Here is a 20262-nt window from a genome sequence, read left to right on the forward strand (position 1 = left end):
CCAGAGAGAGGCAAGGAGACTGCAGGGAACAAGAATCAAAGAATAACACACACACACACACGCACACACACACGAGTCCCCAACTTCATCTTGATGAATGAGTAAGCTCTGAAGTCCCGTGGTTCCTGGAATGGAACAGATGGCATGTCATTCGCCGGTAAAGAGTCCTCGGCAATCGAACACACCCATGAGGCCACTTCACTGCCGTTCCTTGATGGATCCTGGAGAAATGGCTCACCCTAGTCGGTAAAACATCAATTCAAAGCAAGAGGGGAAGCAAGGTGCTGGTAACTCACGCCTATAGTCTTAGCTATTCAGGAGGCTGAGATCTGAGGATCGTGGTTCAAAGTCGGCAGTTAGTAAAGTCTGTGAGACTCATCTCCGATTAACCACCAAACGATCAGAAGTGGAGCTGGGGCTCCAGTTCTAGAGCACTCGCCTTAAGCAAAAAAGCTAAGAGATAATGACCAGGGGTTAAGTCCCTATGCCGACTCTCTCTCTCCCTCTCTCTCTCTCTCTCTCTCTCTCTCTCTCTCACACACACACACACACACACGCACGCGCGCACACGTGCACGTACTACTACCACCACCACCGCCTCCAAAAACTAAATTTGGGGGGAGCCACAAATGTATAGAAGCTGCAAATATCCAGCTGACCAGGTTGGGAATTACGGCTTCTATAATGATGAGTGTGTTTTCTCCATCGCCTTCCCTGGCAGAGCTGGGGTTCCTTACGTGACAGAGGGAGTGTCGGGGGAGCACTGGCTTCCTTAAAGATGGAGACACCTAAGCCTGAACCGACAGGAGGAGAGAAGGGCAGAGGTGCTCCCTAGAACCAGCGGTGTCACTGCAAGCGCTTTGTTCTTCCTTGGCCATTGCTAGGTCCCCAGGGCACACACCAGTGCCCGGGAGGACACAAGGCACTGCGGTGTGCACACGAGTTTTGCACACGTGTGTGTGTGTGTGTGAGGAGAAATGGAGCTGGCACAATGGGTCGCTGCGACACAGATTGCTCTCTGAGCCTCCTCAGGCTACGAGCACGGCCTGGCCGGTGGCTCCAGCCACTGCGCTGAGGAGCAGGAGGAAAGGCCGGGGAGGGGCTCCCGTGCCGGCACGGATGAGACGCCCGCTCCACACGGGGCTGGAAGAGAAGCACCGACTCTTGCTCCACACCAAGGCCATGGCAACCCGGAAACAACGTCGCGTGTGGCAATCTTCTCGGGCAGTCCTCCCCAGACACACAGCAGGTAGCTTGGCTGTGGGGGCCCAGCTTCAGATTCCGGATCTCCCCACCTCTCCCTCCTACCAAGCTGTGACGATCACCCCTCTATTTCTCTTGCCTAGCAGGGATTACAGGCACGAACTACCACCTCTGGACCTAGACGCACACTTTTGTAAGAGACCTCAGGTAGGATCAGGGAGCGATGAGAGATCTCAGGTGGGCTGGAGCTTTAGGGTCAGAGACAGGGTCCCACTGAAGGACGAAGAATGACCCGCCTTTCTACTTCCACCTGGAATCTCACGGGAATGCCTTTTACTGTGAAATGACAACTTTTGTTCCGCGTACCGAGAAGACTTTCTCAAGAGCTTATTGATTCTGGAGTCTAACTCCAGGCAGATCTCTTGCGGCTAGCCCCAAAGGTGGTATTTAAAAAGTAGTCCTCGCCCGTACCGTGACAGAAATGCCAAAGACTCAATGCCTGACAAACATTGTTATGCTTTGGAACAAATGATTGAGATCTAAAACAGGACTGAATTACACGAAAGGATTTAATGCCACGTGTTTAATGCGTACTTACAACTGAGAAGGTATGGAGAACACAGCAAGAAAATATGCCTCGTCCTATCAAATGCACCCATACCCAGGCATTTAAAATGCTTCCTCACGCGTCAATCAGGAGGTGTTTGAACTTCTGGAAATGGCACGCTCCCACATAAACCTGGCTGTCACAAACACAGGCAGGAGGGAGCTCCAGCTCCTTAAATATGCTGCTTATCAAATCTCTGACTGATGAATTTAATGTTTTCTAAAAAGAGTGACTGAATGATAAGTACCTCAGAACACAGCTGATTCTAATTTTACTAACCTCTAGTCTAAACTGAACAGTTTGTGCCAACACCTGGCAACTCGCTTCTGTTTATCAGCAAGGATTCAATATCAGTGACTTGCAGCCAGCCTCTCACTTCGGGGTCTTCCTTATGTTTTTATATATATATCGAGAGAGAGAGAACATACTAGACTCAATTTGCCAGTGTGCTGTAAACTATTATCATAATCACAAGCAAACGACCCTGTCCAAATAAACTGGTGCTAGTACATTTGCTGAGAGAGCAGAGCCGGCTTGCGACAAGCCATGTTGATGACACAGACAGTGTACACTGTCTGGTAATTTGCAGCGGCGTTCTGTGTGGCTTGGATAAAATTAGCACAGGTTTATTGTCCTGCCCGAGAGGTGGTGAGGCTCACTCACGTAATCAGCAAAATCACGACGTCGTCTTCATTTTCGGAAACACCGGGATCGCTGCGAGGAAATATCCACAGGGTAGCCTACTTAAAATATCAAGTGAGCTCTGCAGCTCTCCGTCTAAGAGCAGCAGCCCCCAGAGAAGGAGGAACAGAGGAGGACATCAATAGCAGGCCTTCAGAAGATGCTTTTAAACGGAACGTGGGCTGTGCTCCTAGTGGCGCTGGCGTTGTTAATTCAATTTACTTAGCAAGGAGCTGCGGCTTCCTCGACTCTTTGCCAAAGTTAAGCACAAGTTATTGAATGAGACCAGACATTATGACAAGGGTCTCAAAGCCAATTACATTTTGTTTGAGCCGATTTTGTATTTTTAAATTTTCGATTAGGTTTACTGTTATCCTAACCACATACTGATGTATGCATGAGGCCAGGTCTGCATTTTCCAGGGATCTAGCAGGTACTGGGGAGTTGAACTCAGGGCCATACCTTCAGCCCTTTTCTTGCTTTACTTTTTCCATAGGCGCAGGCCCTTTGGGGTCAGCTTCAAACTACGATGTCCCTGCCTCTGCTTCTTGCCTTGCACTACCACGCCTGGCCCTAGGAACACATTTCTACAACAGATACCTAGGGTCAGCTCGGAGCATGGTTAGAAGCTAAGTACCAGAAATTCACCAGATGGACAAAGGGCTCTGAGGTTATTAAGAGCTGGCTGAAATCAGGAACCTTCTTGTGTGGTCTGCTAAGTACAACTGTGAAAGGCTTTCTTGGGCCCTTTAAGCATGTACCTTGATGAACTGTTACTCTTTTCCCACAAGGCTCTACTTTTCCTCCGGTTTTCATGGAAAGATGCTCTGAAGATGCTGCAGGTATGAGCTTCACTTGAACTCAGAGTCCAAGAGAAAAGCAGCAAGGGAACAGACATCGTGTGGTCAGCCCTGATGGAACCTCTCGGCCACGCACTTCCTGGTAGACCTTCACGGGGTGGGGGGGGAAGGGAAGGTATGTACATTGGATTTCTCTTTCCTAAACATTCTGTAAATGTAATTACAGACTTAACTAATGTGGCACTCCATCTCACATTCTCCCACTTCCACATCCTCCGTCCACCAAGCAGCAGCTCCCTGACCTGGAAGTTTCTATGAAATGCTCACGAGTCTATGGAGACCCGAAAGCCATGCTCTCAGAAGAGCCTGGTGGGGTGCTGTCTGCTGTCTTCATAGGATAGCATGTCCACACCTCGGGCGGGTGTGGTACTGCCCAGTCTCTGCACAATACAGACTGAGGAGCGACGGGGTGTGTGTGTGTGTGTATGTGTGTGCACACGCGTGTGTGTACGTGTACGCAGTACTGGAGCTTGGGCTCAGGACCTGCTCACTGTTTCTTGGGCTTCTTGCTCGAGGTTGGCACTCTACCACTTGAGCCACAGCTCTACCTCAGCTTTTTGATGGTAAATCAGAGAGAAAGATTCTCACGGACCACCCTGCTCGGGCTGGCTTGGAACGGCGGTCCTCAGGTCTCAGCCCCCTGAGCAGCCAGTGGCTGCACACGGTCACAGTGGACTGGTTGCGAGCCCTGCTTCACTGAGCCCAGGGGGATTATGGGAGCCGGGGCATCTCTTTGCTGGAGACCTGGGCCGGAAGTGGCTTCGAAGAGCTCTTGGATGGCCTCGGGGTCAGGAGTAAGACTATGGCGTGTGCCATAGTTTCCTTTAGAAGCATCCACAGCAGTAAACCCATAGTATTTTTGAAATGGAAAGCCCAGATAAACAAATCAATGAATAAAAGTCCCAATGAATTGGAGAATAAACAAGATAAAATTGCCACCAAACTTATTCGCATTCATATTATAATACAAAACATATTTGCTTTTCTACCAAATGGCAGAAGCTGCCAGCATCCACTTGGGTTATTCAATTATTTGCTTAAGGTTACCGGCACGGGCAGTAGAAAGAGATTATTCAAACAGGAACTCAAAAACATCGACGACACAAAGATTACTCATGTTCTAATATTGTTACAACTAAATGGAAATTTCTGGAAGTTGTGGAGCAATTTACCGAGCCTCACAAAGATGACATAAAATAGCTCCATGATTGAAAATATTATTTTGCCGTGGAGCCTTTTCCATTCCATTTTATTAATGGTCTGTGGCCCATGTGGTCATTTGCTACAATTCTCAGATGTGGGTTCTGCATTTTCCAGAGGCATAACAAATGGAATTCTTTAAAAAGATGCCAGGAGAGAATTTAAAGCATGCTTTTATTTTCCCTTATAAAGTAAAATCTACTGTAAGGCTGAGACTCGAGGCATTATCCATCTGCAAAACAGAGTTTCCGTGCGACGGGGGAGAGGTGGCTGATGGCCAGGCAAGGGCTCATCCGGGCACCTAGGCCAGGCCTGTCTAGGTGGATGAGAGGACTGTGGAGATGCATGACCCTGGGGCTGGTGTGGGAGGGGGAGGGGGTCAGGGAACAAGGAGCGCAGCTACAGAGGCGACGAGGAGCTGGGATTATAGGCGTGAGCCGCGGACGCCTGCCTGCCTGTCTGATCTGCAGCAGAACATCAGGATTCCTCCCTGAATCCAGCAGATCACTCCCCACTCCAAAGGCAAAGGTGTGACACAACAGGAGCCAACACTCAGTTCACTAGCAACGGTGTCAACTCTCCGACCCTTACTATGAAGACCGAGCAACCTTTAGGAGTGGAAGCAGTTGCGGCCCTTGTGGAGGTGACTGATCAGGCTGGATAACTCGCCGGGGCTGGATCAGTTAGAGCGGCCTGCCCTCGCGGTCCCTGCAGCTCCCGGGTGGAGATGCCGCCAGGCCGCCGGGCACCGGGGCGGGACGCATTCACAGCGCGCCCACACGGAACAGGTGCCTCGCCCTAGGCTTTAGGAGAGCCAGCGGGTGGAGGGCAGGTCGGAGAGAGCGCAGACAGGAAGGAGGGAAGAGAGCGCATGACAAGAGACAAAGGTGATAGTCCAGGAGGCCCGGAAAAGAGCAAGGTGCTTCCTGCTGGTAGAACTAATGACCGTGTCTGAGATGGGACTCAAGGGGAAAATGACTTCATGGTAGTACTCAGTGTTTGGCTTTGGGAAAGATAGATACTGGACAGGTTTTGAAGCTGGGAGTAAGGGGTGATCAGAATTGGGAGCACACCAGCTGTGGCTTCCAACAATGGAACGGGATTTGCCCTCAAACCTGGGTGAACTGGAGATCAAAACACCACCTCAGATTATAGCAAGGTATTTTCGAGCTACAGGGAGACAAAAAGAGAAAGAAGGGGAAAGTCGGAAGCCAGGTTGTCATTCATCTTTATTTCTTCTCCCCTTGACCTTTATTTTGACTCAAAGACCATTTTCAGATGACAAATGGTCTAAATGGCTCGAAAGGCTTTTGAGTTTGGTTGTCGGGCAAGCGGCATTTATCTCTATCAACAGGCTCCTCATCCTCTGCCTGAATTTTTACTACAATAGCAGTTTTCACAAAGTCTTTGTGCTTGATTTATATAAAATTCAAAAAGTTGGATAAATTTTCTGCCAAGGAAAGAGTAGTCGAAATGACAATGTGTAGCTGGTGTGCACCGGCAGTGTCGAGGCATTAGGACTTAGCTAAGCCCACCGTGGGGGCTGGGGCAGATCTGGAAGGAATAATATCAAACTGTTTGGCCACCGTGTCAAAAGTTACAAAAACATTTGGAGTCAGCAACTGCCTTTTTGAGAATGTATACTGGGAAAAATGTTTGAGACAAATTCCAACTCCCTGCAAGATATACTGGCAGCCCTGCCATACACAGTGCTGAAGACCTGCAAGCAACCGAAATGAGAGGACGGAGAGGAAGACTATGAAATGTGACACTCTTCTCTGATCGTGACTGCTAGGATGTCATTGAGGCGAGTGGCCCACAGTGTCAAACGGAAAGAACACACAGAAAATGGATAACGTTACATATGTACAGAGACTGGCGGTGAGCCCAAGAAACCAAAGGGAGTGCTTCTAAAAATGTATTCTTTTTAGGTTTGTATAAAAATAATAGATGTATGGAGACCTTCCTCTTCCAAGAGAAGGAAGGGAAGGAGAGGGGGAAAGAGGGAAAAAAGGAGGAAGGAAGGGAAAAAGGAAGGGAGGAAGGAAAGAAGGGAGGAAGAAAGGAAGGAGAAGGAGGGAGGAAGGAAAGAAGGAAGGAGGGAAGAAAGGAGGGAGGGAAGATGAGGTACTAACACTAACTACCTGAACTACCTGTACCTAGCTGAAAGGACTTTGGGAAAAATAGACAGAGTCCCCTCTCCTGGCCCCCACTGGGGTAATAGGAAAGTGCTGGCGGCCAGTGACCTTACAAAACCCACCTGGAAGACCTAAGTGCAAAAACCACTGGTGACCTCCTACAGCCAGTGGAGTCTGGAGCCCAGGGTGGGCATGTAGAGGCCCCGTGGGAACAACTCCTCCAGCACCTAGACCCCCCTCATTTCAGAGGCCTACCTAGAGAAACGAGCAGACCCAACCGCACACAGCCCTGAGGCTGAAGCGTGCGCGCGCGCACACACGCACACACGCACACACACACACACACACACACACACACACACACACACGCTGCAGACCCTGAGGACTCCATCTGCAGGCTGGGCCTGTACTGGGTCCTGGCCTGTCTCCGAGCCTCAGTAATGGACCAACATTGTCGGTGGTGCCAGGCAGCGTGCGAAGGGCCGCAGGCTGGATTTCATGTCATTCTCTCAACCCCCTTTTGAGAGATCCTTTCTACACACGTGTTCTGGCCCTGAAGTGGAGGTAGAGGAACGCACCCGGTGCTGGCTGAGACTCAAGTCCTGCTCACGGGGCGGGGAGAGAGCCTTCATTTGGACTTCCTTTTTCTGTTCCAGCACAGAGCGAAACGGTACTTTCAGGATTCTGCTTTCTCGCGGTCATGGTGAAATGGAAAATGTATCAGCCATTCAAAGCTTCCTTAAATTATCAGCAAGGACAAAGGTGGGCAAAGAAACTTGACTTTTTAAAAATGAGATCTCACCAAAACCAAACTACTTTAATTGTTGCAGTATTAGTTTCTTTTCATTAAAATAATTTTTCTCAAAATTCCTCAAAAATACTCAGTATGTTCACTTAATTGAATCGTTCGTTATATTTCTTAAGAGGGCTCCCCCTTCTTTTGTGCGTGTGTGACAACACTGGGGCTTGAACTCAGGGCTTCATGCTCTTACTTGGAGCTTTGATCAAGGCTAGCATTCTACCCCTTGAGGAACACCTACGCTTTTGGCTTTTTGCTGGTTCATCGGAAATTAAGAGTCTCACAGACTTTTCCAGGCTGGCTTTGAAAAGAGAGCCCCGTATCTCAGCCTTCTGAGGAGCCAGGGTTCCAGGTGTGAGCCACTGGTACCCGAGTTTAAAGGTCACTTTTCGTTTAGAGCTGCCTCATCACCCAGGTGAGACTCGTGCAAAGCACCACGGTGGAACTTTGATCATGGATAAAGACACTGCAAGGGCATGTGTGCGCGCACACAGGATGCGTGTGGGTGTGTACTCAAGAATATACAGATGTGCTTGAAGGAGGGACATTTTGCTACTTCTCAAGCCAACTGTCCTGGCTCTGGCCCTGCCCGCCTGCTGCCCGGGGGAGTTGAGCACTGATATACACTTACTTACTTTGAGGGTTTTCTCCTGCATTCCATCACACGGATCAAAGAGCTCCACCACACCCAAAAGAATGAAAGCCGAGGCTTTAAAGATTGAAAACATAATAAAGATAGAATACAAAAAGATGTAAAAATAACGTTAAGTGCACAAGGCAGCAGCGGTGGAAAATATCATCATAACGTCTGATCGGACACTGTCCCTGCGTGCGAACCACAGCGGAGAGAGGTGTGAGCCAGGGCTCAGTGTGTAAGAACAGGCAAGACAAAGAAGTGAGCACCAGGTACACACGGAGAACGAGGTGGAAGCCGGAGTCGATAACGTCTTCAATGAGGACCATCACACGTGGCTGACACACCTTCAGCCCTAGAATCATCTACGACTCAACGCTCTTGCTCCCCCCTCTCCCCCCGCCCAGCACGTGGCCTGTCAGCCTTACCATCTGGAAGCTTCGGGTCGAATGGAATTCACACTGCATCATATCAAAGAAGATGGGGATGGTGGCCTTGCGTAGCTCTGTCTCAGGAATTAAAGTCATTTCTAATATGGGGCCCACCATTTCCGGAATGAACTTTATCTTGTGTTGACCTAGGAATAAAGAAAAGATTTAACTCAGAAACTTAAAAAAAAAAAAAAAGGTTCTAAAATGGTATCAAGTACACAGAATATAACAACCCAAGTCACATGGGTTTGAACCAGGGACTCGGGACTAGCCCTCTGTGCGCTCTGTGCAGACGATGGCTTTGAGCATGTCCGGTCATACAACAGCACGTAGCAGAAGGACTCCAGAAGGAGACAGGTGCAACACACAGACGGAGCATGGGAGAAGCCGCTGACCTGCGGCTGTGGGCAGGGCGGGAGCGGGGAGGGTCAGTGCTCAACCTTCTGGACAAGGACAGGAATTGGAGCGGAGGGGGCGCAGCTGCGCGCTCCGTCCTTGCCGTCTCCAGCATCTCCTGAGGAAGAGCTGCGTGTGGTGCAGTGATGGCTACGGCATTCCAAGTGGCCACAATCACAGCAAAGCCAAGAACCGTTCCCCAAGCACGGGAGGGAATGAGCAGGCTGAGTTGACGGGACCACGCTCGAAGAGCCGGTCATCCAACCATTTCCCACATTTTATAGAATATGGGAATGTATGGGAAAATACATGGGAAAATATTTAATATATTTTGTGGACTATTATATACATTATATATATATATAGTTATGGAAAATATTCCATACATACAAACACACACATATACGTGCAGGGCTGAAGTGTTCTCCTTAGCTTTTTTGCTATAAGCGAGCATTCTGCCACGTGGCAAGCAATACTTCCACTTCTGGCTTTTTGGTGGTTACTGGAGACAAGAGTCTCTCTCACAGATTTCCTGGTCTGGGCTGGTTTCAAATCGTGATCCTCAAATCTCAGCCTTCTGAGTAGCTTGAAATTACAGGCATGAGCCACTACACCCAGCTTGTCCATATATATTATTTTTAAGAATTCAGAAACTTCTTTCCTTCCTTCCTTCCTTCCTTCCTTCCTTCCTTCCTTCCTTCCTTCCTTCCTTCCTTCCTTCCTTCCCTCCCTCCCTCCCTCCCTCCCTGCCTCCCTCCCTCCCTCCCTCCTTCCTCCCTCCCTTCCTTCCTCTCTCAGTATCGCTTTCTTTCTCTCCTGTCCTGTCTTTCTTTTCTCTTTCTTCAAACAAAAACAATAATGAAGAGCCAAGGCAGGCGAGTCACTTGAACTCAGGAGTCCGCAACAAATATCATACCCATACCACCACAAACTCAGCGGTGAATGGCGATGACTAGCGTAGCACCCCCGACACCACAAGACACACGCGAAGCCAAGCCCAGGGCACAGCACGGGGGCACCTTGCACTCCAGCGCTGGCCCGTGACCGCCTCACCCCGCTGTCATAGGGGAGGGTCCAGGATGGACCCACACCTGCTGCCGGCTGGGGGGCACAAGGGGAAGCGGGCGCAGGGCCCAGGTCTGGGGTTTAAGGCTCCGCTGTTCCCTTGCTCTACTGACCCCTCCCTCGTCTCTGGTCACAGGGTCCTCAGCCCTGCCGTGTCTCCGCCACGGGAACCGCGGGCGAGACCGAAGTGACTCCGCAGCAGGCCGGTTTCCGGCAGGCACGAGGCCTTCCCCACTTAGTTGATCTGGTGGGGAATCTTGGTATTGTGCTTGTGCGAGTGTCTTCACCCAGACGCGCACGCAGGGACCCGATCCGGAAGTCCCCCCACTTAGCAAGCGGCCCCTCCTGCCGCACCCCAGCGGGGGGGCCCCCGGGCCCTTTTGGCGCTGCCGCTTCTAAATCGCGGGGGCCCGAGGCTGCACCTGGACGACCTCACTTGCATTCTGAGGTGAGCCCGGCGGGGGGGGCAGAGGGAGCAGGCAGCGGCAGACCCCGGGCTCCCTTCCCCGCCTCTATGCTAAGGCTGGAAAGAAGCTGCTGGAAACGGATTTCCACGTGAACGGTGGCCAGCCGCCTGCCTGGGGCGGCAAAAGCCTGTCCTACCAGGGGTGGTCTCTCGAGCCCAACCTTCTCTTCTTCAGAGTCCTCCCTTGCCTTCAGGTCACCTCCCTGTAACAGAGACACCCCATTCCTCATGGACCACAGAAGTGATAGGAATTAGCAGGGAAGCAGGTGGGCAGGCGGGAGGTTGTGTCTCAGAGGGTGAGAGAAGAGGACGAACCCCATTCTGTCTGACAGCAAAATGGGTGTATGGAGGGCTCCAAAAGAATGAGTGAGAAAGAACAAAAGGGTGAGGAAATGAAGACCAGAGAGTAAGTCTTTCGTGTCACAGCCTTATAGAACGTAGAAAGGAGAACCACCAAACCAAACATCTTCAAAGGCCCCGATTCCATCCACCCCAGGCCAGTCTGGGGAGCCCCAACCATGGCGCAGATGGCTGAGACGGCGAAGTGTTACCTTCCTGCCCATGTCTACGCCTCGTGCCTTTCCACTCCCAGATTTCTTCTCTAATGAGCTTTCCTACTGGCTTAACTATGTTCATTTCTTGCCCGAATCCTTCTGTTGCCAGATCAAGGCCAACTTAGTTGCCCTCAATTTCTGTTAACACATTTGGTGCAGGATTTAAGGGTTAAATATTTTTTTTTTGTTTTAAACTTGGATTCACCAAAAGGTAACAAAAATGTGCACCAAAAATTATATGCTTGGGTGGGTGGTGAAATTTTCTTGTTAACACCAGCAACTTATCCAGTTAATCAATCTAACACTTCTGCACAGTCAGGAAACAGAAGGGAGAAAGGACTTAGTTTTCTTTACAATTCAAGGAACACAGATCTCTGTAGAGATAATCACTGGACAAATTTGATTATCCTCAGTAACTATATTTAAGGAAATACATCTATAGGTAGTCTAAATGATTTTTTTTATTGGATAGATACATATACAAGATACCATGCACATGTGACTTTCAATAAGGAGCCTGAATTTAATTAAAATCTTATTTTCAACTTTTTACTCAGTCATTGATATTTTGACTAAGGCTGTAATAGTGAGATTTTCATCTCTCCCCCAAACCCTTAATGTTTTTGAAAGGCATATAACAGCTCCAAAGCATTCTCTTGAAAATGCCATTATATTCAGTCTCCTCGCAGGTGACACTTCTGTTGTATTATGCCTACAAAATGTCAGAGTCCGCGCTTCAGAAAACAGATGATAGTGACAGCAGGCTGTTCATCAAGCGCAATCCCAGTGTCACAAAGTTCTTCCTGCCTGTCACCGACCGTTTCTAGTGTTTCAGGCTGCGAGGACCTCGAAGGCCGAAACGGGGCTAAGGATGCAGGTACCGGAAAACGAAATCACAAAACTCAGGAGTGGTGCCGAGGAATCGAACCCAGAGCTCCACGCATGCTAGGCAAGCACTCTACCACCGAGCCACATTCCCAGCACCATTCTTATTCTTTTTCTTTTGGAATTTGCATTTGGAGGCTTCCCCTGGAACATAATTTCACAGCACAAAAGGATCCAGGCCTTCCTTTCTCTCCAGTCCAGGCCTCTGCCAGCTATGGCCTCCCAGTGTTCAGAACATAGTCATGTCCCTGGGGTGGGGAGAAATATCTCTGCACCCACCAGACCAAGTAGGGAAAACCTCCCCAGCCAGCCCGACCCATCAGGGGACACCAAAACCTACCCATCCCTCAAATACTAAAAACAGAGCTCCGTGCATGAACAACAGCCCCAGGCCAATACAGTTCATGCTGTGTGCACACGTGTTCCTGTCTGTCTGCATGGCAGGTGCAGGCTCACTCCACCAGCCCGTGCAATAAGTGTAAACGGAGGTGGGTACCTGCTGGGTACCCCGAGGGAACTGGTGGCCCTGGAGACCACCGCAGGGTGGGCTTTGATAAGCACCCACAGAGCTGAGCAAGAAGCACCTTCCCTTTCTCGTTTGCAAGTAAACACCCCCAGTCTCAAGGGACAGCACTCTTCTGGTGGCACGACCCCACCTCTGCTTCCCGTTGTGGTCTGTGGAAGGCCCGTCCGAGACCAAGGTGGACGTGGACCGCTCCTGGGACCACAAGGGCTCCGGGAAGACACAGGCATCCTGTGCTCGGTGCTAGGTCTCCTGAAGGGGTAGGTGACTAATTCTAAGGTGACAAACACACCTGATCTGACTTCTATTTTCATTTTCTTGGCACAGATGGCTTGATGCGCTTGCCAACCCATTCCTAAAGCAGAGCCCATCGGAAGAAGGGCAATAAAGAGCTGTGGAGAAAGTAGGTTGTGCACACACTGGGAAATTGAGATGCGCCGTCATGAATTTTGAAGATGGCAGCCTGCACAATGACACTCACAGCCAGGCTCAGACACCTGAGCTCCTTGCTGGGAAGCGGGGCGGGGACCCAAGGTGACCCCCAGAGTGAGTCTGAGACGTTAAGAGGGGCTGCTTGGGAAACCCCAGTGGATGGGCCTTATTATTTCTTTAACTTTTATTTCTCGTCCAGCCGCGCGCCCAAGCCTGGCAGCTGCTTGTTATTTCTCGCCGATTCCAAGCCCCTGTCATTAATTGGCCAAGGCCGTGGCTTCCTTTTGACCTCTTGTCTGCGTCTCATGCCCAAGTCAACGTGCTCAGCTGGAGAGCTGCGAAGCTCACCTCAGGCATTCATCACCGTATTTGAATCAGCAAGTGACAAGAGGAACTGGGGACATTTGCTTCCTGAAGAGTGTCCTTCACGAGGCAAGGCAAGTCTCCATGCGCGGGGCCTGGCTTGTTTGCCAGATGGAGCCAACGGCTCTGAAATGCCTTTGGGGATCCCAGCCAGGCCTCAGATGGTCTTCTCAGAAGGCTTTCCAAAGGCCCGACGTGCCCCCACTGGAGACCCCAGAGAAACGCATCCTTCCCCATGCCCATCTCCTCCCTCGTGTGCTATCTTGGCAGGTGACGAGAAATGAAATAGGGCCAGTTTCAAGGGTGGGCCGTCTCCAGGACCTCAGGGGTCCTGTTAAAAACACCGAGGTAGCAGGGCAGGGTGTGGACCACTCCTGTCACCCTAGCCCCGCGGGAGGCTGAGATCTGAGGATCAAGGATCTGAGGATCTGAAGCCAGCCTGAATGGTGGCCCAGCTCGGAGCGTGCGCCTCATACCCCACCCTCATTTACAGAAGACACAAACACCGCGAGGGCAAGACCACCCGTAAGCCAGGACGGCCTCCGGACCACGAGCTCCCCTGTTCCTGGCGGTGACCACCAGGGAGGAGACGCCATGGAACCCCAGACGGCGCTGCGCGGTGGCCACCGCTCTCCACCCAGCGAGGAGGAAGCCCCCCGCCGCGAAGCCTCCCTCCGCCACCTGTGCCGGGAACAGCGTCTCCCCGCGCCACGCCCCGCGCGGCGCCTCCCTCCGAGAGCAGCCGCGACGGGGCCCCTGGGAAGTGGGGTGGCTTCTTTAGCCCAGGCCACGGTAAAGCTGCAGAGCCCATCCCGCGTGGCCTGGCAGGAGGAACCCCCGCTCCCATGGCCGCCCCCCTCCTGCTCCCACCCCTGGGGGGTTCCACCCAGTCCCTGCCAGGGAGGTGACAGATGCATCTGTCAGAGCCTGATTTCCAGAAGGAACACAGAGCCATCCATTAGAATGACTCACGAGTGGTCCTCCTCCCTGTTCCGAGAGACTTAACACTATTACCGAGCCCATCAGGCAGATGTCACGGGATTATGGAGCCTCGGGAGTGGAGGGGTTCTGAACATTGCAGCCGGCCTCCTCTGCTTACCGCGAGAGGCAACTGGAAAGGTGCTTTGGCTGGGACCTGTGAATTGACTGGGTCTCCCCATCCTGCACCTGTGCCCTGTGATCGGAGCCGCTCTCCACCGCCGTCCCTGCGCGTGAGTCACCTTGGGCTCCAAGGACAAGACTCGGTGAGAAGCACCTGCGGTGGAAGGCCCAGCCTTCGTATCATCTCCACACAGCCCGACACTCGGGAGGCGGGCGGCTTGCCCCCATGGTAACGTGAAAACACTGTCTAGAACCAAAGCCTCAGCCAAGGGTCCAACAGGCCAGACCTGCACCCTGGGGCTGTTCTGACTCTGCAGACCGTGTCTCCCTATTAACCGAACGTCTGTCCCTGAGGTGGCGGGAGGAGCCCTGCAGCGCTGTCTTCCCACGGCCGCTATGCAGTAAATCTCCTTTCTCCCCCTTCAGCGGGTCTCTGTACTGGGCATATACTGTAAAGTGGCTAAGCCTTACTGGAGGCCACTCGACTCTGGGCCTGGGTTCTAAACACACATTTCTGTGACGAGCTCTGGAGAGATGAGTCAAGGAAATGCGGACGGTGCCACTTCTCTGTGGGTAAACGGACAGGGAAGTAGGGCGGCTTGTAGACTTACAGTTTCTCCACTCGGCCCCAACAGGGGCTCCTCCTCTGCCCCAGGGAAGGGAGGGGACCAGGCTCAGAGTGTTCCCCTGAGGGCTCCACGTTGTCTGTCAGGCAGACAAGGACTAGTACTCAGGTTGTGGACGTCCAGGCTGCTGTGGTCCCTTGTGAAGCCCTAGACAGACAGCAGCGGAGGGTGCTGGCCGACTCCAGTTCCGACCTGAGAGCGCCCGGCAGGACAGGCTTTCGTGGGGTGAGGACTCTTTTCTTCCAGGGGCCATTTGGTGAGAAGTGTGCGTGTCTTTGCTGCTGCGTGCGTGTTATACAGGCCGGCATTTCCCACCCCAGGACACGGTGCCCAGAACCCGCTCCTCACTGCTCTGCCTCTGCCCCTGGAAGCTCCCATAGCAGCTTGGCTCCTGAGCCCCGAGCCGGGCGGAGGGAAGTATCTACACGGTGAGCATCTCCACAGACGACATCACGGCCGTGTTGTATGAGGGTTTTCCCCATGTCTATTTCTGGGTGGAGAGCCACGCAAAGTTACGCATCACAGGAGAAGAAAGGCAAGGCACGTTTGGGCGTTCTCTCCCGGCCTTTCCCTCGAGCTGAGACGGGGCGGCTACATCATCAGAGAGCCCAGGGCGGGGAGGGGGGAAGGGGCCTTCGAGAGTCCTGGCTCTGGTTGAGAAGACAAGCCACTGTAGGACTCTGGTGCCCGTCAGATGGAAGGCGGAACGTAGAGCAGAAGCACAGCTGAGGACAGGGTTGAGGCTGCGGCCCCATCACGCTCTGACGGCATGGCCGGGAGCCATGGAGACCTCCGAGAAACGCCGTCCAGACCCAAGCGGCTGCACAGACACAAGGGGCCCATTCCCCGCTCATCCGCCTGCCCACCCGTCAGGCCTCTCTCCTCCCCTCGGCGCTAACTTTCAGTTACTCAAGACTATATGATTCCAGAAAGCAGCGATTCAGGTTTTTAAGGTGTCATGACCTGGAGGAACAAGGTCACAGCAGACCCCAGTGCAGATCAAGATGGTGGCCAGCCCCGGGGCCGGCGCTACTCACCCAGGTTGTACCACATGTCTCTGATTTCAAAGCCGATCTGTCTCCTCATGTCTCCGTACCTGGAAACCAGGGAAAGGAAAAACACCGAGTCACTCCACGGAGCCTCTGGAAACCTCGCCCCGGTATTTTCAAAGGGATCAGAGGCTTCTACCCCAGGCCACAGGCAGGCCTTCCAGGACAGGAGGTCCAGCCAGGAATCTCTGTCTGGCTCCCGGGGTGACGTGGTGCCGGGTGGGAGTCCGGGGGAAGCCCTGGGCCATGGCAGAATCATCCTTGCCTCAGTCCCTGGGCTCCTGGGCCCTTGAAAGGTTGGTTTTCTATACCCATTGGCCGTGGCAAAGGCCCAGATCACATTGGACCCCCACCCCAACCACTTTCTGGTGCTAGAAGGAAACCCTGGAGTGAAGGAAGGCCACCCCAAATTCCCCCGCACTCTTCCCATCAATTTTGATGTAAGGAACGTCTCACAAGCAAATCATGCCAACAAATCATCCATGGGTATTTTTTTTGTTGTTGTTGTTTATCAGGGAAAACGAATGCTAATTTTCCTCCCGGTGGGCACGGAGAAGAGGTGTATGTTTCATGAGTAAACAGAATTTGAGAATTCGATGCTTCAGAAGATAAACCTTTATTAGTTTGTGAGCAGTTTAACTTTTTCCTTTATTGCCTAAGGAAAACACTGATTATATTAAAAATAATAATTTTCAAAATTATCATAGAGCGCTGCGGCCTAGCAGCTGTCACGGAGCCTGCTTGGCTCGTGACGAGCTCAGGACGGTCGGTCGATGGTGGATGATGATGATTACACTGTGGTCCCCTGCGGCGGAGAGTCTGACGGGAGGGCCACGGCCTGGCGCTCCCCGCACCTGGAAGAGCGCCCCCTGGTGTGTGGGAGGCTCGGTGCAGCGCTTACACCATTCCCAGCCCAGCAGGTGGATTCGGTGCCTCAAGGGGGGGGCCTCGGCAGACGCCGGGGGCCCGTCACCACCGCCGCCGCCGCCGCCGCAGTGGGTGGAGGTCTGACACAGGTAGAGCACAGCACCAGCAGCAAAGCCACTGGGCCTTAGCAGGGCACGCTTCCGTACAGGACTCCTACCCTCAGCTAGCTGCCCACGGGCCATACCAGCTGAGCTCTGTTAAATCAAGCATCCTTTTCGGGGCCCCCAGGCCCCCCTTTGTCCCTGCACTGACATCAAAGCCATCGCGGCAGCTGGGCATCTACTGCAGCACTCGCTCCGGGAGGATACCATTGGCGGCGTGCTGACCTGGTGGTTAGGGTTGGTGGCCCAGAAACTTGGCATCCTCCAGCATTTAGCAGGGAGAAAGGATTGAGAACAGTAAGCCATGCTCAGTTCCAGCACCGCACTGACCTTCTCTCTAAGGTCAGCGAGGTCCCTGCTGTCGAGAGGACACAGCGGGTCTTGGGAGGCAGCCCAAGGAAACGCACCCCTCCGGTCCTCTAGCCCTGTGACCGTCACATCTCCACACACCGAGGAGGCCAGGCCCCGGAGGAGCTGCGAGCCAGGGGCAGGGGCGTTGACCCGTCGGCTGTTACATCGGAGCAAAGACCCCCACCTCAAGCCTATGTGAGATTCCTCGTCAGCTCTGGGACAGGATCTCCGGAAACACGAGCGCACCTCGCTATGCCAGGCGATGCTGACCTTCGCAAGGCTCTTGGTATCTCTGGCCCCTGGTTCAATTCCTTCTCCCAGGACCTCCAACGATTCGAAGGGATTCCTGACGCTTGGAGACTTAAGAACAAGGACTTGGGGCCATCATGGGCTGAGCGCAGCTGGGCTCTGTGGCTGGGGCATGGCCGGGTGGTGGCCCGCCATTTCTCCAGTGCCGGCAGGGATGCCTGGGAAGGGCACAGAGCAGAGGGGTGGTCCTCGATGCGCCCCTCTCCGCATGCTGCCCCTCCTGTGGGTGCTGAGGAAGGTCCGGGGGCTGGGGAGTTCCACTCCCAGTTTGGCTTTCCTCTCTTGGGGTGGCAAAGGCCTTGTTTGGGGAGCAGCTGAGACGGAAGGGGTGGGTGAGGTTCTGACATCATGTTCCCCAGGAAAGCCAGGCACCCGAACGGTGCTGCAGTCAACTGGACCCGGTGCCCCGGCCTGGAGAGGGACAGGAGGGACTTCCCCGGCAGCGAGGCTGACCCGGCTTTGGTTTTAATAAGAGGGCAGCTCTGATGAATCTCTACGCGCCTCAGAGCCATCCCCAAATGCGGCCACACCTGTCACCAGCCCTCCAGAGGGCTTCCGGGAACGTTCCTACCTTCCTCCCGTGCAGGAGAAAAATGATAATAACTGCAAGTTTCCAGGCGCCAGCTCATTAACCGGAGGCGGAATTCGGAGCTGGAGGCCACCGCAGAGATGACGCGCAAGTTCGTCTCTAACGGCTCACAGCCGAGGGGGCACGGCGGCCGGCGCAGGGAGGGGAGAGGCCGCGCTCTTCTGCGTCCAGCGCCAGCAAACACTTCTGCTCCATTTCAGACCGGGAGGGCGGCAGCAGACAGGGCTGGGCCCCTTTCTGGGAGCAGGCTGGATGCGATTGCGCTGAACCCCTGCCCGAGCCTCCCAGCTACGTGGGCCGGGAGCTGAGGCAAGCTCGCTCCAATGGGGGCTCCCCCCGTACCGAGCCCCCCTGTGCCAACCCACCAAGGGAGCACCGGATGTACGATTAGCAGGGCAACGGGCATCAGACCGACTTCTTCGGTAAACGTTTACTGAGCCATTCCGACAAGATCTACTGGCCTAAGGAGATTACTTGCCTCAGTGGACAGACAGTCACGCATCTGATAATCAGACACAAGATATCTTTACATCTAATCTACTTGGTTCGCGAGTGTTCCTTCCTTGGAAAGGGGATCTAGTTGAGGAAGCCACATGGGAGCGGGCCCTCTTTGTAAGCGCTATCTTGGTAAGGAAGGGAATATTTGGTGACAAGGACACAAAGGAAGCTATGCAGGAGAGGCAAAGCTGAAGATGGAACAGCATTGGTAGTTAAGTAACCACAAGCCCCGAACTTCGAGGACTGGAGACAGCCAGCAGACAGCGGGGGAGAGGCCTGGAACGTGAGCCAGCAGACCGGTCCTGCTGGCATCTTGGTTCAAAGTCTGGGCTGCTACCGTTGTGATTTTTTTTAAATTTTTATTTTAAATTCTGTGGCCTCAAGCCATCTGGGTTGTGCTCACTGCTAGGACAGATGGACCTGAATAGGAAACTAATACGATGGTCCATTGGGCTCATATCCTGGGCCACTAAATGGCTGGTGCAGTCATGTGATACATTCTCCCACAGGAAGATGCTCAGTGGCTTGCAAACTAAAACCGCCAGGCTGGCCCCCAGTCACGAGACACCTCCTCTACACGCAGCCGTATTTCCTGAGCCTCGGCGAGAGGCCCTGGGGTGGGGGGGGTGGGGGTCGGAGGCCCTCCTGTCCTTCTTGGAGTGTCCCTCGCCGAGAGCCGAGCTCACTGCATTTTCCTGTTATGGGCTTTGAGTCCTAGGGGTCATTTTTCGGGGGGTTCTCCGGCACACCTGGTTATCAGTTTGGGGCTGGCACGACCAGCTTTCTGTGAGGTGTTCTCCTCTCTTTCATGTGCCTGGGGGACCCGGTATCCCGATCGTCCTCATCTGTGCCGCCGGAGGACTGAGTACTAACTAAGAGGGAACGGAGAGACAGATCTTTTGATACTAGAACGTTCTCCTGTGTTTGGGTGAAAGTGGTGTGGGGCGCACAGGAGTGAGGGCCGGTGGGGCTTGGTAAGGCGGAGAGAAAAGTGGGCAGAGAGAGGCCGGGGTCGTTCGCTGAGACCTAGAGGAGCAGACAGGCTCCCCCGAGAGAGCCGGGGCCCCGCACACGGATCTGCGAGTGTGTCACGCTCTCCGTGCTCCCCGAGAGTGTGTCACGCTCTCTGTGCTCCCTTGAGAGAGCCGGGGCCCCGCACACGGATCCGGGAGCGCGTCACGCTCTCTGTGCTCCCCTGAGAGAGCCGGGGCCCCGCACACAGACCCGAGAGCGCATCACGCTCTCCGTGCTCCCCGAGAATGCGTCACGCTCTCCGTGCTCCCCGAGAGTGCGTCACGCTCTCTGTGCTCCCCTGAGAGAGCCGGGGCCCCGCACACAGACCCGAGAGTGCGTCACGCTCTCCGTGCTCCCTGAGAGTGCGTCACGCTCTCTGTGCTCCCCTGAGAGAGCCGGGGCCCCGCACACAGAGTCACGCTCTCCGTGCTCCCCGAGAGTGCGTCACGCTCTCCGTGCT

At 53.4% G+C, this 20262-nt stretch overlaps 1 protein-coding gene across 3 annotated transcripts in view; it reads right to left on the minus strand.

Moving 5' to 3' along the window:
- The window catches only part of Dock1 (dedicator of cytokinesis 1), a 407862-nt gene that overhangs the window by 49501 nt on the left and 338099 nt on the right, over positions 1-20262 (minus strand). For all 3 annotated transcript variants that reach the window (XM_048338032.1, XM_048338033.1, XM_048338031.1), the window contains exons 32-33: positions 16002-16060; positions 8551-8699 (exon numbers count right to left, since the gene is read on the minus strand). In XM_048338032.1, coding sequence (XP_048193989.1) covers positions 8551-8699; positions 16002-16060 — 208 coding nt within the window. The remainder of the gene's footprint in view (positions 1-8550; positions 8700-16001; positions 16061-20262) is intronic.

The sequence above is a fragment of the Perognathus longimembris genome, chromosome 2 (assembly GCF_023159225.1).
Source record: "Perognathus longimembris pacificus isolate PPM17 chromosome 2, ASM2315922v1, whole genome shotgun sequence".
NCBI lineage: Eukaryota > Metazoa > Chordata > Mammalia > Rodentia > Heteromyidae > Perognathus > Perognathus longimembris.